Source organism: Solenopsis invicta, chromosome 4, assembly GCF_016802725.1.
Source record: "Solenopsis invicta isolate M01_SB chromosome 4, UNIL_Sinv_3.0, whole genome shotgun sequence".
NCBI lineage: Eukaryota > Metazoa > Arthropoda > Insecta > Hymenoptera > Formicidae > Solenopsis > Solenopsis invicta.
The window spans coordinates 1,076,083-1,096,885 of NC_052667.1; the positions used below are offsets into that span (position 1 = coordinate 1,076,083).

Consider the following 20,803-nt stretch of genomic DNA (forward strand, 5'->3'; position numbering starts at 1 on the left):
AATGGCAAAAAAAGCGATCTAAGCACCGATTGCTATGAATAGCTGTAGCAACATGGTCAAAAGAGACGCTTTCCATGCATCAAATGAAAAGATACTTTTCTTTTTTTTTATAAATATTATAATTTTTACATTTTATATACTTTGCTTATTAGCTGGAAACTCAAGAATATTATTTGAATATGCGAAAGCTCTAGTCCAACTTCACGGAAAGACGGATACGTGCCTTTGCGCAACTCGCATGCCTTTTGATTTGTGTGATCAAATGGTGATCAAATAACCAATAAAAACTTTCGCGATAACCTAGGCGTTCTAGTATTTGTCTCACATGTTCCTACTATTGCCGGATATACGATTTATTTCTTAGAATTTATAATAGTATCTTTTTGAAACAAATTCCGTAGAGACCTGAGTATCTTTACGAAGTATATACATTTATCGTTTCATTCGTCGTAATGAACATTCATGAGTCTTTAATTCTAACTAGTCACGTGTATCAATGTTTTAGGATTTATGAAAAGGAAACGAATGAAAAGACCGATCGTTTGAGGACGTAGCGAGCATCGAAGTCACGGCACGATGACGAATACAGGAGGTAAAGTAGTCGCGAATCTGCGACAAAAGTTCGTGTCACCAAACGCATTGCGATGGTTTCCCGGACATATGACGAAGGGTCTGAGGCAGATGCAACAGCGATTGAAAAATATCGATTGCATCCTAGAGGTTCACGACGCGCGGATACCGATATCCGGACATTACGCGGACTTCAGTAGGACTCTGACTGGTTTGAAGCCGCATATATTCGTACTGAGCAAAAAAGACCTGGCTGACACAAGGCACACAAAAACTATAGTCTCTACATTGAACAGAGAAGGGTTGTCCAACATAATTTTTACGAATCTCAAAGATGAACAATGCAGAGGCATGAAGCAGATCTTGCCCCTAGCCAAGAAGTTGATATTAAAGTCACAGCGTTACAATAGAACGGAGGAGGAGTCTTATTCCATGATGGTCATTGGGGTGCCTAATGTTGGAAAGTCCTCTCTGATTAATCGTTTGAGAAGCAATCACCTTCATCTGGGCAAAGCTACTCATGTTGGTGCAACGGCTGGTATCACGCGTTCAGTATTGACCCACATAAAAATATCAGAGGATCCAGCAGTGTATTTGATTGACACCCCGGGTATCCTAGCTCCTTCTATCAAAGACATTCATGCTGGTTTCAAGCTGGCCTTGGTAGGATGTCTGCAGGATCATATAGTGGGATCGTACCTACTTGCAGATTACTTGTTATTCTGGCTAAATAAGAACAACCGCTTTGAATATGTAGAGAAATTAGGTTTACCAGAACCAAATGACAATGTGTCACAAGTGCTTACATTTATCGCAGCAAAGTTGGGAAAAACTGTAAAAGTAAAGAGCTACACTGGACGATTAGAAATTAAACCTGATTTCAAATTTGCAGGGGACTACTTTGTTAACTTATTTAGGAAAGGAGATTTAGGATCCTATTGTTTAGATATAGACTTACTAGAGACGTCAGAAGACCGAGAAGCTAGCTTAGGCTAACAATTATATATAAATACATTTGTATTTATTTATAAAAGTAATTATTAATCGAGAGAAAATACAGTTCTTCATAATTTTATGTGATATCTGATGAATAATTTTAATTATAATGAAAAACAAATTTGATAAAATTATCTTTCTATTTTATCACCTTATATACAATCAAATAACTTTTTATTATAATCAAGATGTTGGATTTCACTTAAAATGACTTATAGTACATGTTTTGGAATAAATTATAATTTTTTTGTCACATAATAAAGTTTTTGTAAATATGTGAAAATATTACTGCTGGCCAAAGATCATTGCATCACATTTCAGACAATCGTTTCCCCACCAGTTTTCTTACTTAGTCCTGTTACTTTTTAGTTTCTTTGACGGTTCTCCGAGGAAGTAGGTCAATCGAGCTGCTTATCCATATGCTTCTTTTCTGTCTTCCGTTTATTGTGCTATCTTTGAAATTTTCACGCGAATTATACACATTACGTTGTATAATGAATATAACGCGATATAATTAGAAAAATTAAATAGAAATGATTCAACCTATTTAAAGATCGAATTTACCGTTATGTATGCGATCGGAAATGTCAAGACTGAAATTCATGAGAGTTTTCTCTGCGTTCTAAACTGACGAAGACATTCAAATTGTCACTCGGGCTAACACTTCTTTTCGAATTGATTTTTAGCGAAAATGTTTGCGAGGGTAACGTTCTATCCGACCTTATTTTATAACGTCGTTATGGAAAAGATTACGACTCGGAACTGGTACGATAGAATAGACGAGACTGTTATACTGGGTGCCCTACCGTTTCGGCAAACGACTAAACAGGTATGTGTAAAAATTTTTTAAATGAAATAAACTATATATTTTAAACCAGTAAGATGTTATTTTAGTCACAGTAATATTTTGTATGTATGCCTTCACAGCTATTTTACCTTTTTATTTCTTTTTTTAATAAATATCAGATAATAACATTACAAAATTTACATAATTACAACATTTAATGTACTTTAATTCATGATATGTACTTCCCCTCTTCCTCTTCTATAAAATAATACATAAAGTGTATATCTCCTCTTTCTTTCTCTTTCCCTCCTCCAGCTCTTAAATATATCAGTTATTTGAACAAATAAATTTCATGCAACAACTAAGTTACAAGTAATACAAGTCATTAAATTTCAAGTGACAATTTTATTATATAGTTTACATTTTACACTTTCAATCTTTTCTTTTTCAGTTGATTGATGATGAAAATATCAAGGCTGTTGTGTCCATGAATGAAGATTATGAGTTATCATTATTGTCCAATACGGAGAAGGTGCGTGAAAGTAAAACTTGAATTTTGAGAATAAATTTAATGAAAACTCTAGTGCGAACTAAACTTACGCATAACTCAAAATAATAAAATTTTTTTTCTATTTTTCTCTAGGAATGGCGCAGCTACAACGTAGAGTTTCTGCAGTTGTCTACAACGGATATCTTTCAAGCACCTTCTCAGGAAAAACTGCAGGATGGTGTAAACTTTATCAATAAATTTCGTAACGTATCAAGTAAAAAATTAGATGATACAGGTGTCATTGATGGTAATGAACAACCTGGCACGGTTTACGTTCATTGTAAAGCAGGAAGAACAAGAAGCGCAACATTGGTCGCATGCTATTTAATATCAGTGAGATCATACGACATAGTTTAAATGTAAAACTAAAATTTTAGTCATTGTAAAATATTCTTCTCGTTTTTCTAGAAAAACAATTGGACGCCCCAAGAAGCAATTGATTATATGCGAACGAAGAGACCACATATATTAATCCATACAGCACAATGGTCTGCACTAAAGCAATTTTACACGAGACATATTCAGTCTATGTCCTAATATTTTTTTATATATTATTTTATTGATGTTATTTAGCTGAATGAGAGATGTATAAATAGATAAAGGTGGACTTTTTAAATATTGCGCAAAATTATATATTAATTCGAATAGAGAGTGAACCAATAAAATACAATACAAAATAAATTATTTACTGATTTTTATTATTAGCGGTCTCAACTTTCTTTATATGCGTGAACGCAAATTTGGTAGCCTCTGTAATTGCTTTTTCGATATGTACTTGAAAATCTTTTGATACTTTTGTAGATTTCATACTTGCAACCAACATGGGTTTGAATCCCTTAATAGGTCCATGCTCTGCATTAAAGATTTGAAGGACAATATTCATCCAAGTTTGTGCATTAAATGTGTTAGAGATCGTTTCCTGTGCATAATAAGCATTTATGTATTTAAATTATTTTTTAATGTACATTTTGTATTGTTATATGATTCATTTTGAAATATACGTTTATAAACATATGAATAAAATTATACCTGTGGTATTGTACATCTTGCCTTTACAAATCCATTCGTATAAGATAGAATTAATATTGGTATCCCAGAAAAGAGGGACACAACTTCATGCAGTGACAAATATGTAGGATTTTTGTTCAAACAATACACAATAAAATAAGATGATGAATTTATGGCGTTAGTGATTTCACGAGTTATAGAATCCCTAGAAGACATCATTAAGATTTAATCGGAATTGAATAGATTGCTCATGTATAACGTGCATATAATATTACATACTTTTCAATTTCTTTCTGTCGCAGCCACATTGTCTTGCTCAAATTCTCCAAATGTGTTAAACATCTTTGCTTGATCAAGTAAGGTAATGGTACTTGTGTGTGTTGATCATTAATTTCTTGTTTTATTTGATTTATTTCTGCATTAAATAGTTCATATGTGAATTTGTCAGTTAGTAAAGCATCTTCTATCTCTGCGAGCCTCTGACATATTCTTTCACCAGCTTGCTTGCTACGTAAGGCTTCCGGGCCAACAACAGCCTTAATAGTGCGCTTTGTTGCTCCTTTTGAGGTATATGTTAAAAAACAAAAGTGTTGTAATACACCTGTATTATGAACATGTGTACCGCAACACGTTTCTCTAAATGTACATAATTAATATTAATGTCAAAAATGTCTCAAACTCTGAAAATTTGTTAACATTTAAAATTTGAACTCACTAACTTCGCTTTCAAATCATTGGTATTGATTTCTACGATTTTAATGCCTGTGTAAGGATATATCTCTCCTGGGACCAATGTAACATCATTTTGCTTTAATAGTTCAAGCGAATTCACAGTGTGCACAGTTGTTGCAACATGTGACTGTATAATGTTATTAATGCAAACTTCTATTGCTTTCATTTGTTGTGATGTCAGTTGTTCGCCAAATGAATTAAACTGAAATTTTAAACTATCCATATCGACTGTACATCCACGTTGATAAATTACTTGCATAATTTGCTTTAAAGCTGCATTTAATAAATGCGTAGCTGTATGGTGTTTCATCGCTCCAATACGAATATTTGGTTCTATATTGACTAGGCAATCATCCCCTATTTGTAAATGCAAGTCTGATATGCTAGAAAATAAATTTATGATTACATTTTACAATAAAAAAATAGAATAAATATAAATTTATAATTATCTAAATGTCTCTAAAATAATGTAAGAGACTTACGATAAATCTGTTTTGGTGAAATGTCCAGAATGAATCACGTAACCACTTACTTTTCTGACATTATCTACATTAAAAAGTAGATTTTTAATACAAATATTTCCTTTATCTGAAACTTGACCACCTTCTAATGAATAACATACAGTCCTGTCCAATATAATACCAATCTCATCTGTATCACTCTGTATCTTGCCAATATTTATAGTTATTTTATGGTCAGCATTATTAATTTTTGTAATGTTGGAATCATTTTTATTTGCAACTAATTCTCCTGCGATATATGAAATAAAATATTTATTTTTAAAGTTGTATCGTGTAGTTTATAATCAGATGATAAAACAAAAACATACATGTTTACTTTAACATTACCATTGAGAAGAATACCGATGAGTTTACTATTAAGTGCTGGAAATTTATAGGTGTTTCCGTCATATGTATAATTATATTTAAATGAATCATCCGTCTTAGGTACATGATTTTTTTTTAGTATTCCTAAAGATTCTTTAGTAATTACAGTACTATGTTTTCCTAATCCAAATCGTGATTGATATTTACGATTATTAAGTTGCTCTTCAAAACCAATTTCATCAAAGTGTAAAGATTCGATTTGTGCCAATTCCGCTATAGTTTCTGAATTAAGGCCGTAAGTATCGTATAGTTTAAATGCGACAGTCCCGGATAATACATTGGTTTTACGTCTGTAAATAATATTATAGATTATATTAATTATATTCATTTGCATGTTAATTATTGTTGTCATGTATAAAAAAAATACATCTTACAATTCTTTCAACATGGATTGTAGATCTTTATAGCCATCTACTAGACCAGGAGCCATCGAATCGGTGATTGCTGTTAATTCGGGACGAGTTTCAACTATCTTACTCCACATTTTACCAGAAGTGTTTCGTAATCTTTTTAATAGATCATCTTCAAAGTCTATTATTCTTTGTACCTGACGAATCATATTCAACAACATTAAAGTCACGTAAAATATATCTCGACAAGAGAATGAACTCAACAGTTTCAATATATATCTTAATAGTTTTAATCGCAATTATTTTACCTGTTTCAGATTAGTGTGCAATTCTGGATAAGCTACACCTAAATTATCAGCTACGTTGCAAACAAGTTCTGAAACTATGTTAGGTTTTTTAAAAACTTTTTCTCCTACGTCTATCGCGTTTCGCAATACTTTCCGCAATTTTGGACTAAAATTATATACATATATTATATGATATACTATATTTAACTTATATAAAATTATAGGTATTAAAATCATACTGTTGTTCAGGTAACATATGATCAGCTAGTGCAACAGTAATCATTCTTGTGTGATCAGCTAGAATTCTGTAACCATAGTCAATCTTGCCTGTATCATCATCACCAAATGTTCCCTTATACTCTGGCGCGTTCGAGCGCTTTTGTATCGCATTGAATAATGGCTGGAAGAGATCTGTATCATAATTTGATTTTTTTCCTTGTAGTAAGCTAACTAATCGCTCAAATCCCATGCCTGTATCAACATGATGGTTTGGTAAAGGTACTATATATCCATTTGCAAGCCTAACATAAAATATTATAATATTGAATAGATTATGTAACTTTATATTAACTGATACAATTAACAAGCTCTTTATGATATTTCATAGAAAAGAAAATTTCAAAGAATATTTAAATTCAATATACATAAATATAAAGAAATATATGTATTAAAAGCATGCACCATGTAATACAATTTAAAGTGCTTGAGGATATATAGGATTATATATACAATCGGAATTGATAGCTCACCTTTCATATTGTATAAAAACTATATTCCATAACTCCATAATATTGGGATATCCTTTATTTATTTGTTCAGCTTGATTAGCCGATTGTTTCGTAAAGTCTATATATATCTCTGTACAAGGTCCACAAGGACCTGATATCCCCATTTCCCAAAAATTGTCTTCCATACCAAAAGGCAAAATTTTATTTTCTGGAAGGCCTAATTTCAACCAAATATCTTTACACTCTAGATCTGGACTCATGCCTAATTTCTCATCACCGCCAAAATATGTTACATACAACCATTCTTTGGGTATGTCATATACATTTGTTAACAAGTTCCAGGCATATGAGCAAGCATCCTCCTGAGGGAAGTAAAATTATGTCAATTAGATAAGTATTACAAATACAGGTAAATGGATAAATGTAACATTGCTTTTTATCATACTTTAAAATAATCTCCAAAAGACCAGTTGCCAAGCATTTCAAAAAAGGTGTGATGATAACCGTCATTGCCAACAGCCCTTAGATCGTTGTGCTTTCCACCGACTCTGATACATTTTTGCGAGTTCACTGCCTTTGTTACAGGAGGCTTGTAGTAATCTAAGAAAATACCTTTAAACTGAAAGATAAAAATATAAACATTAGCAGGCTTGTTATTAAAGACTAACCTTACAGAATCAAAAAGTGTACTTGATTCATGCCAGCATTAATAAACGCCAAGGACTGGTCGGTGATTGGAGAGACGGGACTGGAGCGAATAAAGCTGTGATTTAAATCCTTCATAAAATAATCTAAAAATTCACTTCTGATCAGATTAGCCGGTTTATTGTTCGTAAACTGGCTGTATGAGCGGATCAACTTAAGGGAGATCATTATCCTCGAGAGAGGATTCATTGTCGCTTGTAAATAATGCATAATATAAAACAATCAGCTCTCGCAAAACGCTGTGAAGGTCCACGTGTGTGCACCAGGAGTCATCGCGTTGCGAAGGTTTTTTTTTGTAAATAAGTATGTCGTCCCTTGCGGGAATTAAGACGGCTTAGGTTAGTAGGTTAGTATCTACTACTTGAATCAGAAGCGCGTTTAGAAACAGTGACTGATCTGTTCGCCAGTTGTTAATTTCTATAATTTCGAATATTGTTGAAAGAAATTAAAAAATTATTAAAATTTTAATTCAGAAGCAAAACATATCGTGACATAAACCTTGCAAATATATTTTTACAGATGAGAAAGATCAAATTTTCGAATGTTTCTTTCAATATAGGCAAAGATAATTTTTCAATAAAGATTATTTTTATTATACATATTACAAGAGACATTAATAATTAAATTAAATTAAATTAAAAATAACGAGAATTTAACTATGCGTTACTTAAAATCGCTTAATAGATCGGTAAAAGTTGTTGAAAGAACATACGGCGATAGGTAAAATAAGCGAGAATTGGATTTTACACCACTAAAAACTCCGAGAATTATTATTTGAAGTATTAGAAAAGCAGAATAGGCAAAGAGGTTGCTGAAAGTACGCCAGATGGGAGTTTGTATCGACGCGCTGATTGGTCAGCGTCTTCGAGGCGAGGGCGTCTCTGTCACTCAGTACCGACGCGCTGATTGGTCAGCGTCTTCAAGGCGGAGGTGTCTCATCACTCACATATCGACGCGCTAATTGGTCGGCTCTCTCGAATACTTGCCGGCGCTTTTATTGGCCGGCATCGGGAAGCCATCATTGTAGTTTAGCCAATTATCGCGTATCTTCTCTCCCTGGAGTGGGGATTTTATTCCATCTACAAATCCAGTAAACCTACTTGCTAATTCTGTACTCCTAATAACTCTAACGATTTTTCGAGCCGTTTAATCGGTCGGACGGCGCAGTTTCTCCTGTGTTAGCGTTCATTAATGCCTTCTCACTGCGATTCTAGGCGAATGTTTTAATTCATCGATTGATTAATCGCATTATACGCAAATGCAGCTTTTATAGAATAAATTTGCTTTAGTGAATAATGCGATTGATTAATTGATGAATTAAAAAACTCGCCTTCGTTTAATGCATGTAACATATCCTATATGACCTATATAAACGCATGCGCATATGGATATACAACGGAAGGCATATATGTCCGCTACTGTATGTATATACATTGAGTACAGTCATGACGGTTGGTGAGGATCAAAATCAAAGAAAATACGCGAAAAAATTTCACTTTGAAAGTTGCATCAAATTTGATATATTCACTTCTTGTGAATCGTGCACTTTTAATAACCAAAAGTAAATCGCTGAATTTAAATATCCGAATTGATACAAAAACTTTAGAATTATTTGAGCGATTTTTTTTTTCCCCAAAACATCGATATTGAGAAAAATATTGTAACGATTTCTTTTCTTTATTTGGCTATTTTTGCACGTAAATATTCGTAACGTTACTAAAAACTCGATATAAAATTTTTCCTCATTCATTTTTAAAATTATTTTATTAAGAAATACAATATTATATGTACACTGAGTTTAAATAATATTAAATTTACTCTGTAAACATAATTCAAATTTTATGTGAATTTTAAAAAAAATTAGAAGAGCATTAGAATTCATTATAATTAATTTTTTTTAAATAAATCATACAAATACTTTTTAAAAATATTAAAATATATACTATAAGAGTTATTGAATTTGTATATTTGTAAAAGCAATAAAAATTGAAGTATTGTGATCTAAGTATCAGATAGAAGTGTCAAAAAACACGTGTATAATATATTAATACACATATCGATTACGAGATTACATTTGAATCATTACCGTTTAAGATATGATTTTAACAGACATGATTTTACATAAAATAATCTACCTTCATATTATACATTTAAGTTACATGGAACTTTTTCTAAAAATGCTCTTTTTTCATTTATACATTCTTGATGTGCACATTGTTTCAATATGCGCCAGTCTTTATATACAAATTCGTCGTATTCTGAATTTTCTATCTTAAATAAATTCAGAATCGAGAAATTAAAGTAAATCATAGTTGATACATGATACACTGAATCTTAAATTTAATCCTCGATTTCTAGAAGATCGCCACCCATAGCTTTCCAAAAGGCGGTGACTACTTGTTCTGCCACTAGACGCCTCTCGTTTGTCGGTAAGGATGTCGCGTGTTCCCTCATGGCCATCAACTGACCATATAGTTCTCCAAAGTCCGCATTTTCGTCACCCATGATGCCGTCTGTAAATTTAAAAAATGTGAAGTAAAAACCAGCACTTCAGAGTCATTTTTATTCACTTCAAGATCTGCACTGACCGAGCATGTCTTGCATACGTAGCGTTTCCAAAGGGTCGCGCGTTAATCGAATATTTTCAAATTGTTCCTCAATTTCATTTACTTCTGATGTTTGCCCCATATATGACTTGTCTGTAACAAAATGTAACTTAATCTGTATCCACATGAAGAGTTGTATAAGTCTTTATCTTAGTTGAGAAATTTGACAACCTTTAAGCACAATATTAGGCCACATGTGAGCATGTAGAGCTTCTATGATCCTCTCAATACCATATTTGTTAAACTCTGTATCACATTCCAAATCTCCCGTTGGCTCCAATTCAACCAGCTCAAATTTGTTGTGCAAACACCAATTTATTACTGAAACATGCAAAAGATATTACTCTATGTATAATACAGAAATAAATGATGTACTTGCACATTAAACATCAATGTTCTCCATTACTGCTTTACCTTTATCTCGCAAAGGCGAATCTGATATTGAACTGCAGGAAAATAATAGTACTTCCGCTGCTGTCAATGAAGTAACCAAGGATGCCAATTGCTCCAATTCTTCATCTACTTTGTCCTATAGAAATCAATTGCTATCAACATAAGTCAATTTCTAATTGCTAAATTTCCATTACATTTCTTACCTCTTGTGGATCATGGTACACGACCAACGCATTGATTCCTTCCGCTGGGAGTTTGATAGATAAGTTTTCTACAGCATGCACCAAGACCTGTGACGTATAATACTTGTTATCAATGTTCCACAGATAATCCACAATTTTGTCTTCCTCGGACAAACGTTCTGCTCCTATACCTATGTTTGAAACACAAGTGAAATAAATTATGTAGATCAATATAATCATTTATGAAGAATTAAAAGTATGTCCTGGTATATTCTATTCACTTTCTGCGATTTCCTTAGCCTTCCCCTCCTTTGTGCTAACGATCAGTACTCGAGGTAAATTCATTGTAGAATAAGATCGTGTACGTGTTAAAGGATAATCAATGATATCCAGTTAAACTGCGATTGATAGGCGTAAAATAATCTCAGCAGCAAATTAGAGATTAGGTTAGGTTAGATCACGTAAATGCGACGTGCCTTCAATGCATCACAATAGACGTCAAAAAGTTGCTCAGCTGCGGCGCCACTGATCCACTGATCTGCAATGCCATGGTGTAAGGAATACACCCTGGCATCCTTACATCATGTGCAGTGCAGTCGCGCTTGTGTCAAACCGTCATCTGAAACATAAGCATATGTATAAATATTAAAAAATTAAGACTATTATAGAATAATAGTTGCATTTATAAAACAATTTAACATTTTAAATTTAATTAATTACATAATTTTTAAGTTATATTATTTTGTGTCAATGTATAAATTATTATAGTATTAATTAAAATTTAACTAATCTAATTATTTAAGTTATATATAAAATTATTTTGAATTGGAAAAATAAGCAAAAATCAAATATGAAATATAATATTATTTCAACACCAAGATCTTGCTGTGCCATGACCATACTTATTCTTATTTCATTTATTATTTAAATATAATTATTTAAATAAAATAATTATTTAATATAAATAATTAAAATTGTAAAATACTTATCATCTGATTTATTTTTGATAAATTTCTTTAGAAAATCTTGTAACAAAAAAAATTAAGCATATAAATGGAGATGTAAGCACATGAAATATAACAGTTTGTTTTCAGAGATAAGAAATATACTTTTACTATATTCTGATATTTTTAACAAGTAAAAATTATAATTTACAAAAATAATTAATTTTCTGAAAAAAAAAAAACGGAAAAGAAAGAGCGATGCAGAACATAATTAACTTTATTTTGCAAAATTATTTTTTATTTTGTTAGTTATCGTTATATATTTTACATAAATTATGTTTTTTTGCATTTTTTCTAATTGCATTACGTTAAATATAGACATGACAATTATAGAAACGGATATCCTCAAGAAGATATCTTATTTCTGCATTGCACATTTTACGCGTACTCTGATCCAAAGAGATTCTGTTGGCCATGATATTGCTTCCAATTCACGTTATCCGAGATATGTTTGGTCAAGATAATGAATAAAATTAGAATAAAATAAAATTTTCTTTGAAGAAACATCTCTCATAAAAAATACCGATAGAAAATGATAGAGTTCAGGTACAGAAATCTGATTCAAAACAGTAAAATTCTATCGTTTTGAATCAGGTTTCTGTACCTAAACTCTATCGTTTCCTATCGGTTTTTTTTTTAATCAGAGATAGACGTATCTTTGTCATAAAATTATTTCAAAATACACATGGGGTAAAGATAATTAAATAATAATTTAGTAATAAGCTGAAATTACATTCGCTCGGTCAGTAACGCGTAGGATAAATAATTAAAATAATTTAGTAACAATTACTTAATCTTGGTATCTCGGTTTTATTTTTGTTACCATTTCTAATTATATCGTTTACATTTTCAAAAATATAAACAAGTTTTTTAATTCATTAATTGGTCAATCAATCGCATTATGCGCAAATGTAACTTTGCTCTGTAAAAACTGCATTTCTACATAATACGATCGATCAATCGATAAATTAAAAAAATTTGCCTTATTTCGCCTGCACACACTCACAAGTGAAATTTGAAACAAAATTGCGTGCATTATTTTTTAATAAAAATTGATATTTAAAAAAAACATGAAAATTAATATTTGTGATAGATAAAGAATGCGTTTGCGAGCTAATGCATAAATTATTTCATTTTAAAAATCAACAGAATATACAAAAAAGATGCGTCTCAGATCTTTATTTTATTAATTTGATATGGTTGCATTTTAGAGATTTTCCGCCCAAGTAGTAACAGCATAACAGGATAAATCAACGACAATTAATTTTACATTATAACAGAAGAAATTGTAGAACATTTATTGTACGGCATCATTGAAATTTATTTTGGCCAACAAACTACCCTGTCATGAGGCGATTTATTCTTATGTCCGTAATGAAAATAATTGCTTTTTAATTATGTTAGATATTAATTAATTAAAAGTATTAATTATAATTATTATGTAGACATTTAATAATACAATTCAAAATTGAATATAATTCTAAAATAATTACAATATATTTATATATCACGATCAAAATTTTTTGTCATTTATCAGAAAAAAAGAATAAAACTCAAAAGTCTTGCAGTTTTTAATTTCGATGAATTTTAGTTTATATTATACAGCTAGTACATCTTAAACTGCAATAAATTAAGAATACAAATCATAATTCGATAAATGTTACATTAAGTTTCAAATTAAAAAAGACACATATGCTTTAATTTAAACATCTAAAATATGACCGGGGTGGAAGAGATATTTATGGATATTATATCAATTTTCAAAAACTGACTCTGATTATGTTTAAAGTGTGTGCACTTTATATGCATATTCTTATATTTTTATTAACGTTCTTTGTTCTGTACGATACATCTTTTATAAATGCAATAATAAACAAAAAAGAAATTCTGAAAAATACTATGCAACACGTAATATAAAATTTTGTAAATAATTTGTCTTGTTTTTCTGTTAATTGCATTACGTAAATAGATATAATAATCATGAAACGACGTTTTAAGAACGATAATTTTTGATAAATATACTAATTAAATAAATGTACGTGATTCGCTGGCCATGATAAAAATTCCAATTAAATTTATACAACAGAAAAAAAACAAAATAGGAAGTGCTATTGTTTAAGTTCCAAATGCAGCACTGACAAGTTTCATAGATATAATTTAGAAGGACGAAAGCTGCGTGTCCGGTCTTCGACTCTATCAATTCGATATGATTGCATTTTAGAGATTTTCCGCTTAAATAGCATATAAAAGAGTAAATCGCTGGTAAATAACTTCACATTGTGATAGAAAAAGTTGTGGAACGTTTGCTGTACGGAATCATTGAAATTTGTATCAACCAACAAACTATCTCGACATGAGGCGATTCATTCTTATGTACGTAATTAAAGGAATTGCTTTTGAAGTACAGTATTACATTAGATATTAATTAATTGAAAAATGTTATTATAGTTATAATTATTATGCAGACATTGAACAATATAATTCTAAATTGAATATAATTCTAAAATAATTACAATATATTTATATACATATTTTTTGTGTATATGTCCCTAGATTATTGATGATTATTTATTTAATGGAATGAATTTAGAGTCTTCTAAGAAATAATCTCTTCTTACGCACATAAACAGGAATATCCTAAAGTGTATTTTAAAACATAATATTATATAAATAATTAGAATAAAAGCGTGTTATATATTAATATATTAATTACTGTATTTTTGGACCTTTGCAGCGCCTTTGTCGGCACTTTTTTAATGAGAAATGTTACCCTATTTAAAGTTCACAAATATTCTTCGAATCTGGAATGGCTGTTCAACTCACGTAAATTGAGTAATAATGAGGAACAAAAACGAACTGTGTGCGAATCCGAGGGATGCACAAATATGGGTATTTGTATATTATTAAACTGCTAGGACTACTGCTTTAAAAATTCAAACTGTCAACTGTTTCATCTCTTCATTTTCTTCTCAGCTAACTTCGTGCTAGGAAACATGAACAAGTCTGTAAACCCGTGCGACGACTTTTACGAATACGCATGCGGAAGGTGGCCGGAACAAAATCCTATTCCAAAAGAATATGTACAGTGGAGTGTGATGAATTTACTTCAAATTAACAAAACCAATCCGCACGTGCAAGGTGAGCCGATTAATATGTTGCTATCTGTAAAACTCAAGATTCGAATTTCGCTTAGTATGTCTTAACATTATTAAATGTTACAGAGATTTTGGAGGCAGAACCTAAAGAGGACGATCTTACAGCGATAAAGCTTGTGAAAAAGTGGTATAAGACTTGCATGGATACTGGTGAGATTATCTGTATAAATAATTAAAACATCTGATCCAAAATGTGCAGATTTCATGTCTTATTTTACAACACGTAACAATCCGTTGATGCTTACAGATGCGATAGAAAAGCAAGGGATCGGTCCGCTGGTTTCTACTTTAACGCGTTTAGGTGGCTGGCCGATGACAATGGAACCAGACGAATGGAACGAGCAGGAGGACAGTTGGCAAAAAGTGGATGATCAATATATGCGTTTGACAGGCAGCAATGCTTTTTATGACGTGCGCATAGACGAAATTACAAAAGACCCAAAAGTAGTAGAGGTATAATACTTATTATAATATACTTGTTTCCAATAACAAATTTGTTATAAAGAATATAATTACATTTATTACATCTGAATTAATTTTGCTTTTTTTTATTTAAAATCAATTATTATTGTAAATTTTTTTATACAAAAAAAAATCTAGTAAATGCAACTAACATTTTTGCAACTGCATTGTGTTTTTTATTATACATATATCGTATTCACGTTACGTTTGTGTGTGTGTGTGTGTGTGTGTGTATTGCAATTTTTCAGTCAGATCTTTTTCTTAGTTGTTGGATGTTGCAATAAATTTAAGTATAAAAAATTTGCAACTATTTTTCAGTAATCCAATTATTTCACTTTTCGTTAAAACGACAGATTGATACGCCGGATTTACCACCGGGTTCAGAAAAACTGTACTTTGTAATGGAATCTGACGAAGAAGACGACGATGACAAAGAAAACGTTGAAGAACAAAGTAAAAATGATGAGGACCCAAGTAATGAAGGTAAACAAAGCAATGAGGAACAAGAAGCTGGAAGTGAAGGCGAAGATAATTCTAAATTTGTTGACAACGATAATGATAGCGATGATGATGATAGCGACGATGATTACAATGATATTGATGTGGATGGCAGTGGCTTTAGCCCAGACGATGAGGATGACAGTAGCATTAGCGGAGGCAGTGATGACAACGATGATAACGATAAGTATGACGACACGAATGAAAAACGTAAAACTGACAAAAAAAAAATAGGCCAAAAAGAAAATATCAAGATCGGTCACAGGAGAAGCAAAAAGTTACGGCACGTTGAACAAGGGAAGAGCGGTACAGGAATCACTAAGAAGCATAATAGCCATAAAACAAGAAGACAAAGAATAAAGAGACAGACAGAAGTTGACATTAAACGCCAGCAGCGTTTTATCCATCATGAAAATTCACATATTCGGAAAGACGACAAACAAAGAAGACACGTAAGAAAAGTACATATGAAAAGAACGAAGAAAATTGTGGACAATGAGGAAATGGCGAAAATGACTAATAAACAGAAAAAGATCGCATTAAAGAAGATGATATTAAAGAGATACATTTATTACGTTTCGAAAGTAGCTCATATCATAGCCAAAGAGAGAGGTACCAAAATTTCACGAGAACGTCTCAATAAAGATGTCGAAGATATGCTCGAGTTCCAAACAAGACTGTTTGAGGTAAATATCATGTTATTATTTTGTAAAATATAATAACTAAGACAAAAAAAACTTCTAATATTTTAAATTAATGTTCCAGATTAATTCGGTGAATTTAATGTCCAGTTTACCTGTCTCACTTCGAGGTTTTCAAAAGTGGTATGATGAAAAGAAATCTGAAACAACTAAAAGTAAGGTAAGCAATTTCTTAACCAACTAATTCTTAATCATCCAATTAATTAATTAATTTAGTTTAATTTTCATAATATATTATTCTTATCAATATATGATTAGCGCAATGAAGAATGATTTTGTAGATTAACTGGGTGAACAAAATTAAGGCTTTGTTTGACGAAGCGTACGAGTCTGTAAATGATGATTTATATTTAAACATTATTTCGCCGAGTTATATTGAAAGTCTTATCTCTTTGCTGGATGAAACGTCAAATCGGACAATTGGTAAGTTTCAAAATTAAAACGATAACAGTATAAAACGTCATTGGTACATGTACGCAATCACAAGAAATATGTTTCAGTGAATTATATACACTGGAACTTTATAAGCAAAATAATAAAGACTACCACGAGTGAAATGACAAAATTGTACAATGCGTGGCATAAATTTAGCGCAGGGTTGCCATGGTGGACGAAAAACAGGTTTGGTATATTTTTGTATAAATAATATTTCCTTATATATTATAACTGATTAATTAGTGCATAACGTAAACTATTATTTATTTTAAATCTGAGTTAATTATATTAAAATGTAGAGAAAGATCGGATATTTGCAAAGAGCCAGAGGAGATAAACACTATTATAATGTATGAATATGTAAGAAGATATTTCTCTGATGATAAATTGAGAGCAGTAAGTTGCATTATTTATCCAAAATTTTGTCTCCGTACCACATATTTGTCACACGATTATTCACTTGTATCATAGGCATCAAATATGATCAAAGATATAAAAGAAGCAGAAGCGGATCTGATAAAAAAATCCGACTGGATGGATGAGAAAGCTAAGAACTTTGCTTTAGAAAAAGTAAAGTATTTGAAAGGACTTATCGGACATCCAAATTGGTACAAAAATACCACGATTTTCCAAGAGTATTTTAAAGATGTAAATTTTCAAAAATTATATTAATACCAAATTATATTAATACCAAATTATTATACTATATCTATCATTTTATGTAAATTTATTCTATTGAAGCTCATTATTGGCTCATCGTACTATGAGAATACTATTCGATATGACAGATACGTCAAATTGAAAGGCCTACGGAAGTTATCGAATAGGAATAATGAAATCCAATTTTTCGAGGAAACGTGAGATAATTTATTTAATATATTTCAAATTAAAGAAATTTTGTATACACAATTAATTTTATGATACAGAGATCCAGATGGCTATCTGAATTCCACCGATGTGAACGCCTATTTTAGATACGAATTAAATACCTTATGTATGTAATATATTTTCTCATTCAGTGAAATATTAATTGCACATTATTCATACATCATAGTAAACTAGTAAATGACATTGATCAAAGATTTACATATTCGTAATTATTGGCTTAACAATAAAAATTAATTCTTTCGTCAACAGTTATCACGACAGCGGATTTCCAAAGTCCGTGGTACGCTGCCGGTCGACCACGGTAAGTGAATGATTCTTATTACAAGATTTAATTTTGTGATATAAGTCGCCACAAACGCCTTTTCGTCTTTATTAGTATTTAATAAAAGAAAAAAAGAAGAAAAATAGTATTTGCATCGACTTGTATTACTAACTGAAAAGTACTTATTAAGTCTTAACACGCATAGCAAAATGTATACAAAAAAAAACCTATAATCATTTTATACACTAAAAAAATGCTGTAATATAAATTGAAACGTAGTTTGATTCAATTCAATATCGAATCACTAATGTATGTAGTTGATGCAACTAAATTTTATTTATTTAACTGTATTTGTTATTGTTTTTACTTTTACTAAGCATTTTATTTCATTAATACTATGTTATTAAATTAACAAGATATTATCAATTAGACTGTGCTATTGATGTAACAGCACCTTCTTTCTACATCTAATAATATTATGTTAATGTAAATCTTAATAAAATTTTTTTCTAACAACTGTTTTTTTTATAGGTCTGTTAATTTTGGTACCTTGGGATTCCTCATAGCTCATGAAACTAATCATGGTTTCGATGATACAGGTATATTAATATAATAACACTGCTATTAAGTTTTAAGTTTACTTTTCATTTACATTGTAATATTTATAATTATAGTATAATGATTTATTATTGGAATAAATTCAAGAATCTCCGAAAATGTTTAATTGATGAGAAAAAAAAGGAGAAAAATAATTTTTAGGATACAAGTATGATAAAGATGGTGATTTCCTGGGATGGTTCTCATCAATGGCCGAAGCGTATGACAAAAAAAAGGAATGTTTTGTGGAACAGTTTAATAATTATTCTCTTGATCCAAAAAGGAATGTAACATTAAAGGTATATTAATCCAATATTGCAAGCTCGCTAAATATTTAATCTTTATTTTACTAAAGATTTATTAATCATTTCTGATGGAAATTATAGAATTACGGTTCGATAACAACGGCTGACAACATCGCGGATACAATGGGATTACAGGCCACATTTAAGGCTTATGAAAAGAAGGAGAAGGAGAGCGAAACAGCGGATACCGCGTTACCAGGCTTGGAAGATTTTACCAATAATCAGTTGTTCTTTTTATCTTTTGCCAATGTGAATATCACAGATGTTAATGTAGAAAACTATACAATACAAAACTATAATGTTAATTATAAAATATTATTTCTATGCTTTAATTATATTAAAATAATAACATTTACAGTTCTGGTGCGAAATAAACAATCCAAAATATTTGGTGCACATCGCTAAAAATGATGAGCATAGCATCGCACGATTGAGAGTTATAGGCTCTGTATCAAATTCGGATGACTTTGCTACAGCTTTTAATTGCCCTGTTGGCAGTCCGATGAATCCTAAGAAAAAATGCAATATCTGGAAATGATCCAAAAAATCTTTACAAAGTATATATCATAAATGTATCTTATATATCCAGAACTTATATATCCAGATCTATTGATGAATAATATAACGTATATTATTTGATTGTGTTTCTTCTTTCATTCCTTTAACTTCTAAATATTGTATTTGACTCAACTTGTAATTATTTGATTATAAAATGTAGTTGAGGATATACGTGTCATATTTCAAAGTACAGTAGAGTCTTCTTAACTTTGACCCTATGGGACGATAAGAACAGAATGCTAAAGTTATCGAATACCCTCACTACAGCACGAGTGTACCAATAACCGTACGCAAGCAAGTCTATAAAAGGAAGGTGTATGATATTAGTATTTGCAAAAGTATAAAGTACATGTGAAGGAATGCAAAGATTATAGAGGTTAACCAAAGTTAAAGAGGTTCTACTGTATAATCAAAAATGTAAAACCTTCATAGATTGTTCTGTTGTATTTAATTATTTGCAAAAACTTCTCTTATTAGTTTAAAATTAATTTAATTTTTGCTTGCTCTTAATTATTAAGTAAAATAACATTTTATAATAAATTTTATAATAAGATATACATATGATATAAAACAATTATTCTATTTTTTTTCACTCTAATTGTGATCTACATTATATTTTTGTTCGTATTAAAGATAACAATTAATGACGTTTTTGTGCATTAATTATATATGAAAGACGTAATGTGTGTAGTTATGTCGCGAAGCAATTTTCAGGAAGATCAAAGCGTAAGAAAACTGTTTAAATATAAAGAACAATAGAGAAGATAATCTTTAAAAGGTTTTAACATAAATGGTTGAACCATCACTATGTATATTTTTTATTTATATTTGTTGGTGTGCTAAATTATTATTTGTAAATATTAACTTTAAATTGAGGGAGGGAAAAGGGTGGCTGGGTATGAATGAGAGTGTGGAAGGAAGAGAGGAAAATGCGGCGTAAACGGAGGTCCAGAGAATGAGTGTGGAGGTATGAATGGATGAATGATCTTTTTCTCTCTTTCGTACGTTGTAAAAGATGCGAGGAATAAAATGTTGAAACTATGTAAGCGGAGCGGAGGTCCGCAGTGTACTCCGCACGGAATAAAGTACCTTATATATATATTAACTTTAAATTGATTTAATGGAAAATTATAATATTCACGTTAATGCTACTTTTA

General features: G+C 30.8%; 4 protein-coding genes across 9 annotated transcripts; 2 read left to right on the forward strand and 2 right to left on the reverse strand.

Annotated features, from left to right (window-relative positions):
• The first annotated feature begins 133 nt into the window (after positions 1–133).
• Positions 134–3,584, forward strand: LOC105195765 (phosphatidylglycerophosphatase and protein-tyrosine phosphatase 1). 4 transcript variants are annotated; one of them, XM_026135876.2, is made up of 6 exons: positions 149–265; positions 506–592; positions 2,253–2,395; positions 2,805–2,885; positions 2,997–3,236; positions 3,312–3,584. In XM_026135876.2, the coding sequence occupies exons 2-6, from the start codon at positions 577–579 to the stop codon at positions 3,438–3,440; spliced, it is 609 nt and encodes a 202-aa protein (XP_025991661.1). In that variant the 5' UTR covers positions 149–265; positions 506–576; the 3' UTR covers positions 3,441–3,584. The 4 variants fall into 4 exon arrangements, with proteins under 4 accessions (XP_011159660.1, XP_025991661.1, XP_011159662.1 ...); XM_011161360.3 differs by having other exon boundaries at positions 249–422; XM_026135877.2 differs by having other exon boundaries at positions 257–422; positions 506–1,180.
• LOC105195767 (alanine--tRNA ligase, mitochondrial) lies at positions 3,581–7,810 on the reverse strand. Of its 2 annotated transcripts, none has more exons than XM_011161362.3 (12): positions 7,586–7,810; positions 7,341–7,514; positions 6,917–7,257; positions 6,407–6,688; positions 6,189–6,333; positions 5,905–6,077; positions 5,492–5,820; positions 5,126–5,393; positions 4,631–5,026; positions 4,191–4,547; positions 3,933–4,116; positions 3,581–3,822 (listed from the first exon to the last, which is right to left on the reverse strand). In XM_011161362.3, exons 1-12 carry the CDS (start codon positions 7,808–7,810, stop codon positions 3,589–3,591), a joined length of 3,108 nt encoding a protein of 1,035 aa, XP_011159664.2. In that variant the 3' UTR covers positions 3,581–3,588. The 2 variants fall into 2 exon arrangements, with proteins under 2 accessions (XP_011159664.2, XP_039303734.1); XM_039447800.1 differs by having other exon boundaries at positions 7,341–7,495; positions 7,564–7,697.
• Positions 7,811–9,549: 1,739 nt separating this feature from the next.
• Positions 9,550–11,324, reverse strand: LOC105195768 (alpha- and gamma-adaptin-binding protein p34). Its single transcript, XM_011161364.3, has 6 exons — positions 11,063–11,324; positions 10,803–10,972; positions 10,621–10,735; positions 10,378–10,527; positions 10,189–10,299; positions 9,550–10,113 (listed from the first exon to the last, which is right to left on the reverse strand). The coding sequence occupies exons 1-6, from the start codon at positions 11,124–11,126 to the stop codon at positions 9,941–9,943; spliced, it is 783 nt and encodes a 260-aa protein (XP_011159666.2). The 5' UTR covers positions 11,127–11,324; the 3' UTR covers positions 9,550–9,940.
• A 2,556-nt stretch (positions 11,325–13,880) lies between these two features.
• LOC105195830 (endothelin-converting enzyme homolog) lies at positions 13,881–19,727 on the forward strand. 2 transcript variants are annotated; one of them, XM_026135874.2, is made up of 18 exons: positions 13,883–14,158; positions 14,520–14,674; positions 14,759–14,923; positions 15,007–15,090; positions 15,188–15,393; positions 15,756–16,586; positions 16,666–16,761; positions 16,883–17,024; positions 17,102–17,222; positions 17,336–17,432; positions 17,508–17,684; positions 17,778–17,893; positions 17,963–18,030; positions 18,174–18,225; positions 18,718–18,785; positions 18,946–19,082; positions 19,170–19,337; positions 19,447–19,727. In XM_026135874.2, the coding sequence occupies exons 1-18, from the start codon at positions 14,139–14,141 to the stop codon at positions 19,624–19,626; spliced, it is 2,883 nt and encodes a 960-aa protein (XP_025991659.2). In that variant the 5' UTR covers positions 13,883–14,138; the 3' UTR covers positions 19,627–19,727. The 2 variants fall into 2 exon arrangements, with proteins under 2 accessions (XP_025991660.2, XP_025991659.2); XM_026135875.2 differs by lacking the exons at positions 19,170–19,337; positions 19,447–19,727 and having other exon boundaries at positions 13,881–14,158; positions 18,861–18,999.
• The last annotated feature ends 1,076 nt before the right edge of the window (positions 19,728–20,803 follow it).

Coding starts and splice junctions, on each gene's coding strand:
- LOC105195767 (XM_011161362.3), bottom strand. CDS start 7,810: ATGCATTATTTACAAGCGACAATGAATCCTCTCTCGAGGATAATGATC. Junction 6,334..6,406: donor CATATGTTACCTGAACAACA/GTATGATTTTAA, acceptor ATATAATTTTAG/TCCAAAATTGCGGAAAGTAT. Junction 3,823..3,932: donor CAAGATGTACAATACCACAG/GTATAATTTTAT, acceptor TATTATGCACAG/GAAACGATCTCTAACACATT.
- LOC105195830 (XM_026135874.2), top strand. CDS start 14,139: ATGAGGCGATTCATTCTTAT. Junction 16,587..16,665: donor TCCAAACAAGACTGTTTGAG/GTAAATATCATG, acceptor TTAATGTTCCAG/ATTAATTCGGTGAATTTAAT. Junction 17,685..17,777: donor TCCAAGAGTATTTTAAAGAT/GTAAATTTTCAA, acceptor ATTCTATTGAAG/CTCATTATTGGCTCATCGTA.
- LOC105195768 (XM_011161364.3), bottom strand. CDS start 11,126: ATGAATTTACCTCGAGTACTGATCGTTAGCACAAAGGAGGGGAAGGCT. Junction 10,973..11,062: donor GGCTAAGGAAATCGCAGAAA/GTGAATAGAATA, acceptor TTTCAAACATAG/GTATAGGAGCAGAACGTTTG. Junction 10,114..10,188: donor ACGTATGCAAGACATGCTCG/GTCAGTGCAGAT, acceptor TTAAATTTACAG/ACGGCATCATGGGTGACGAA.
- LOC105195765 (XM_026135877.2), top strand. CDS start 577: ATGACGAATACAGGAGGTAAAGTAGTCGCGAATCTGCGACAAAAGTTC. Junction 1,181..2,252: donor GTATTTGATTGACACCCCGG/GTATCCTAGCTC, acceptor ATTGATTTTTAG/CGAAAATGTTTGCGAGGGTA. Junction 2,396..2,804: donor TTCGGCAAACGACTAAACAG/GTATGTGTAAAA, acceptor TTTCTTTTTCAG/TTGATTGATGATGAAAATAT.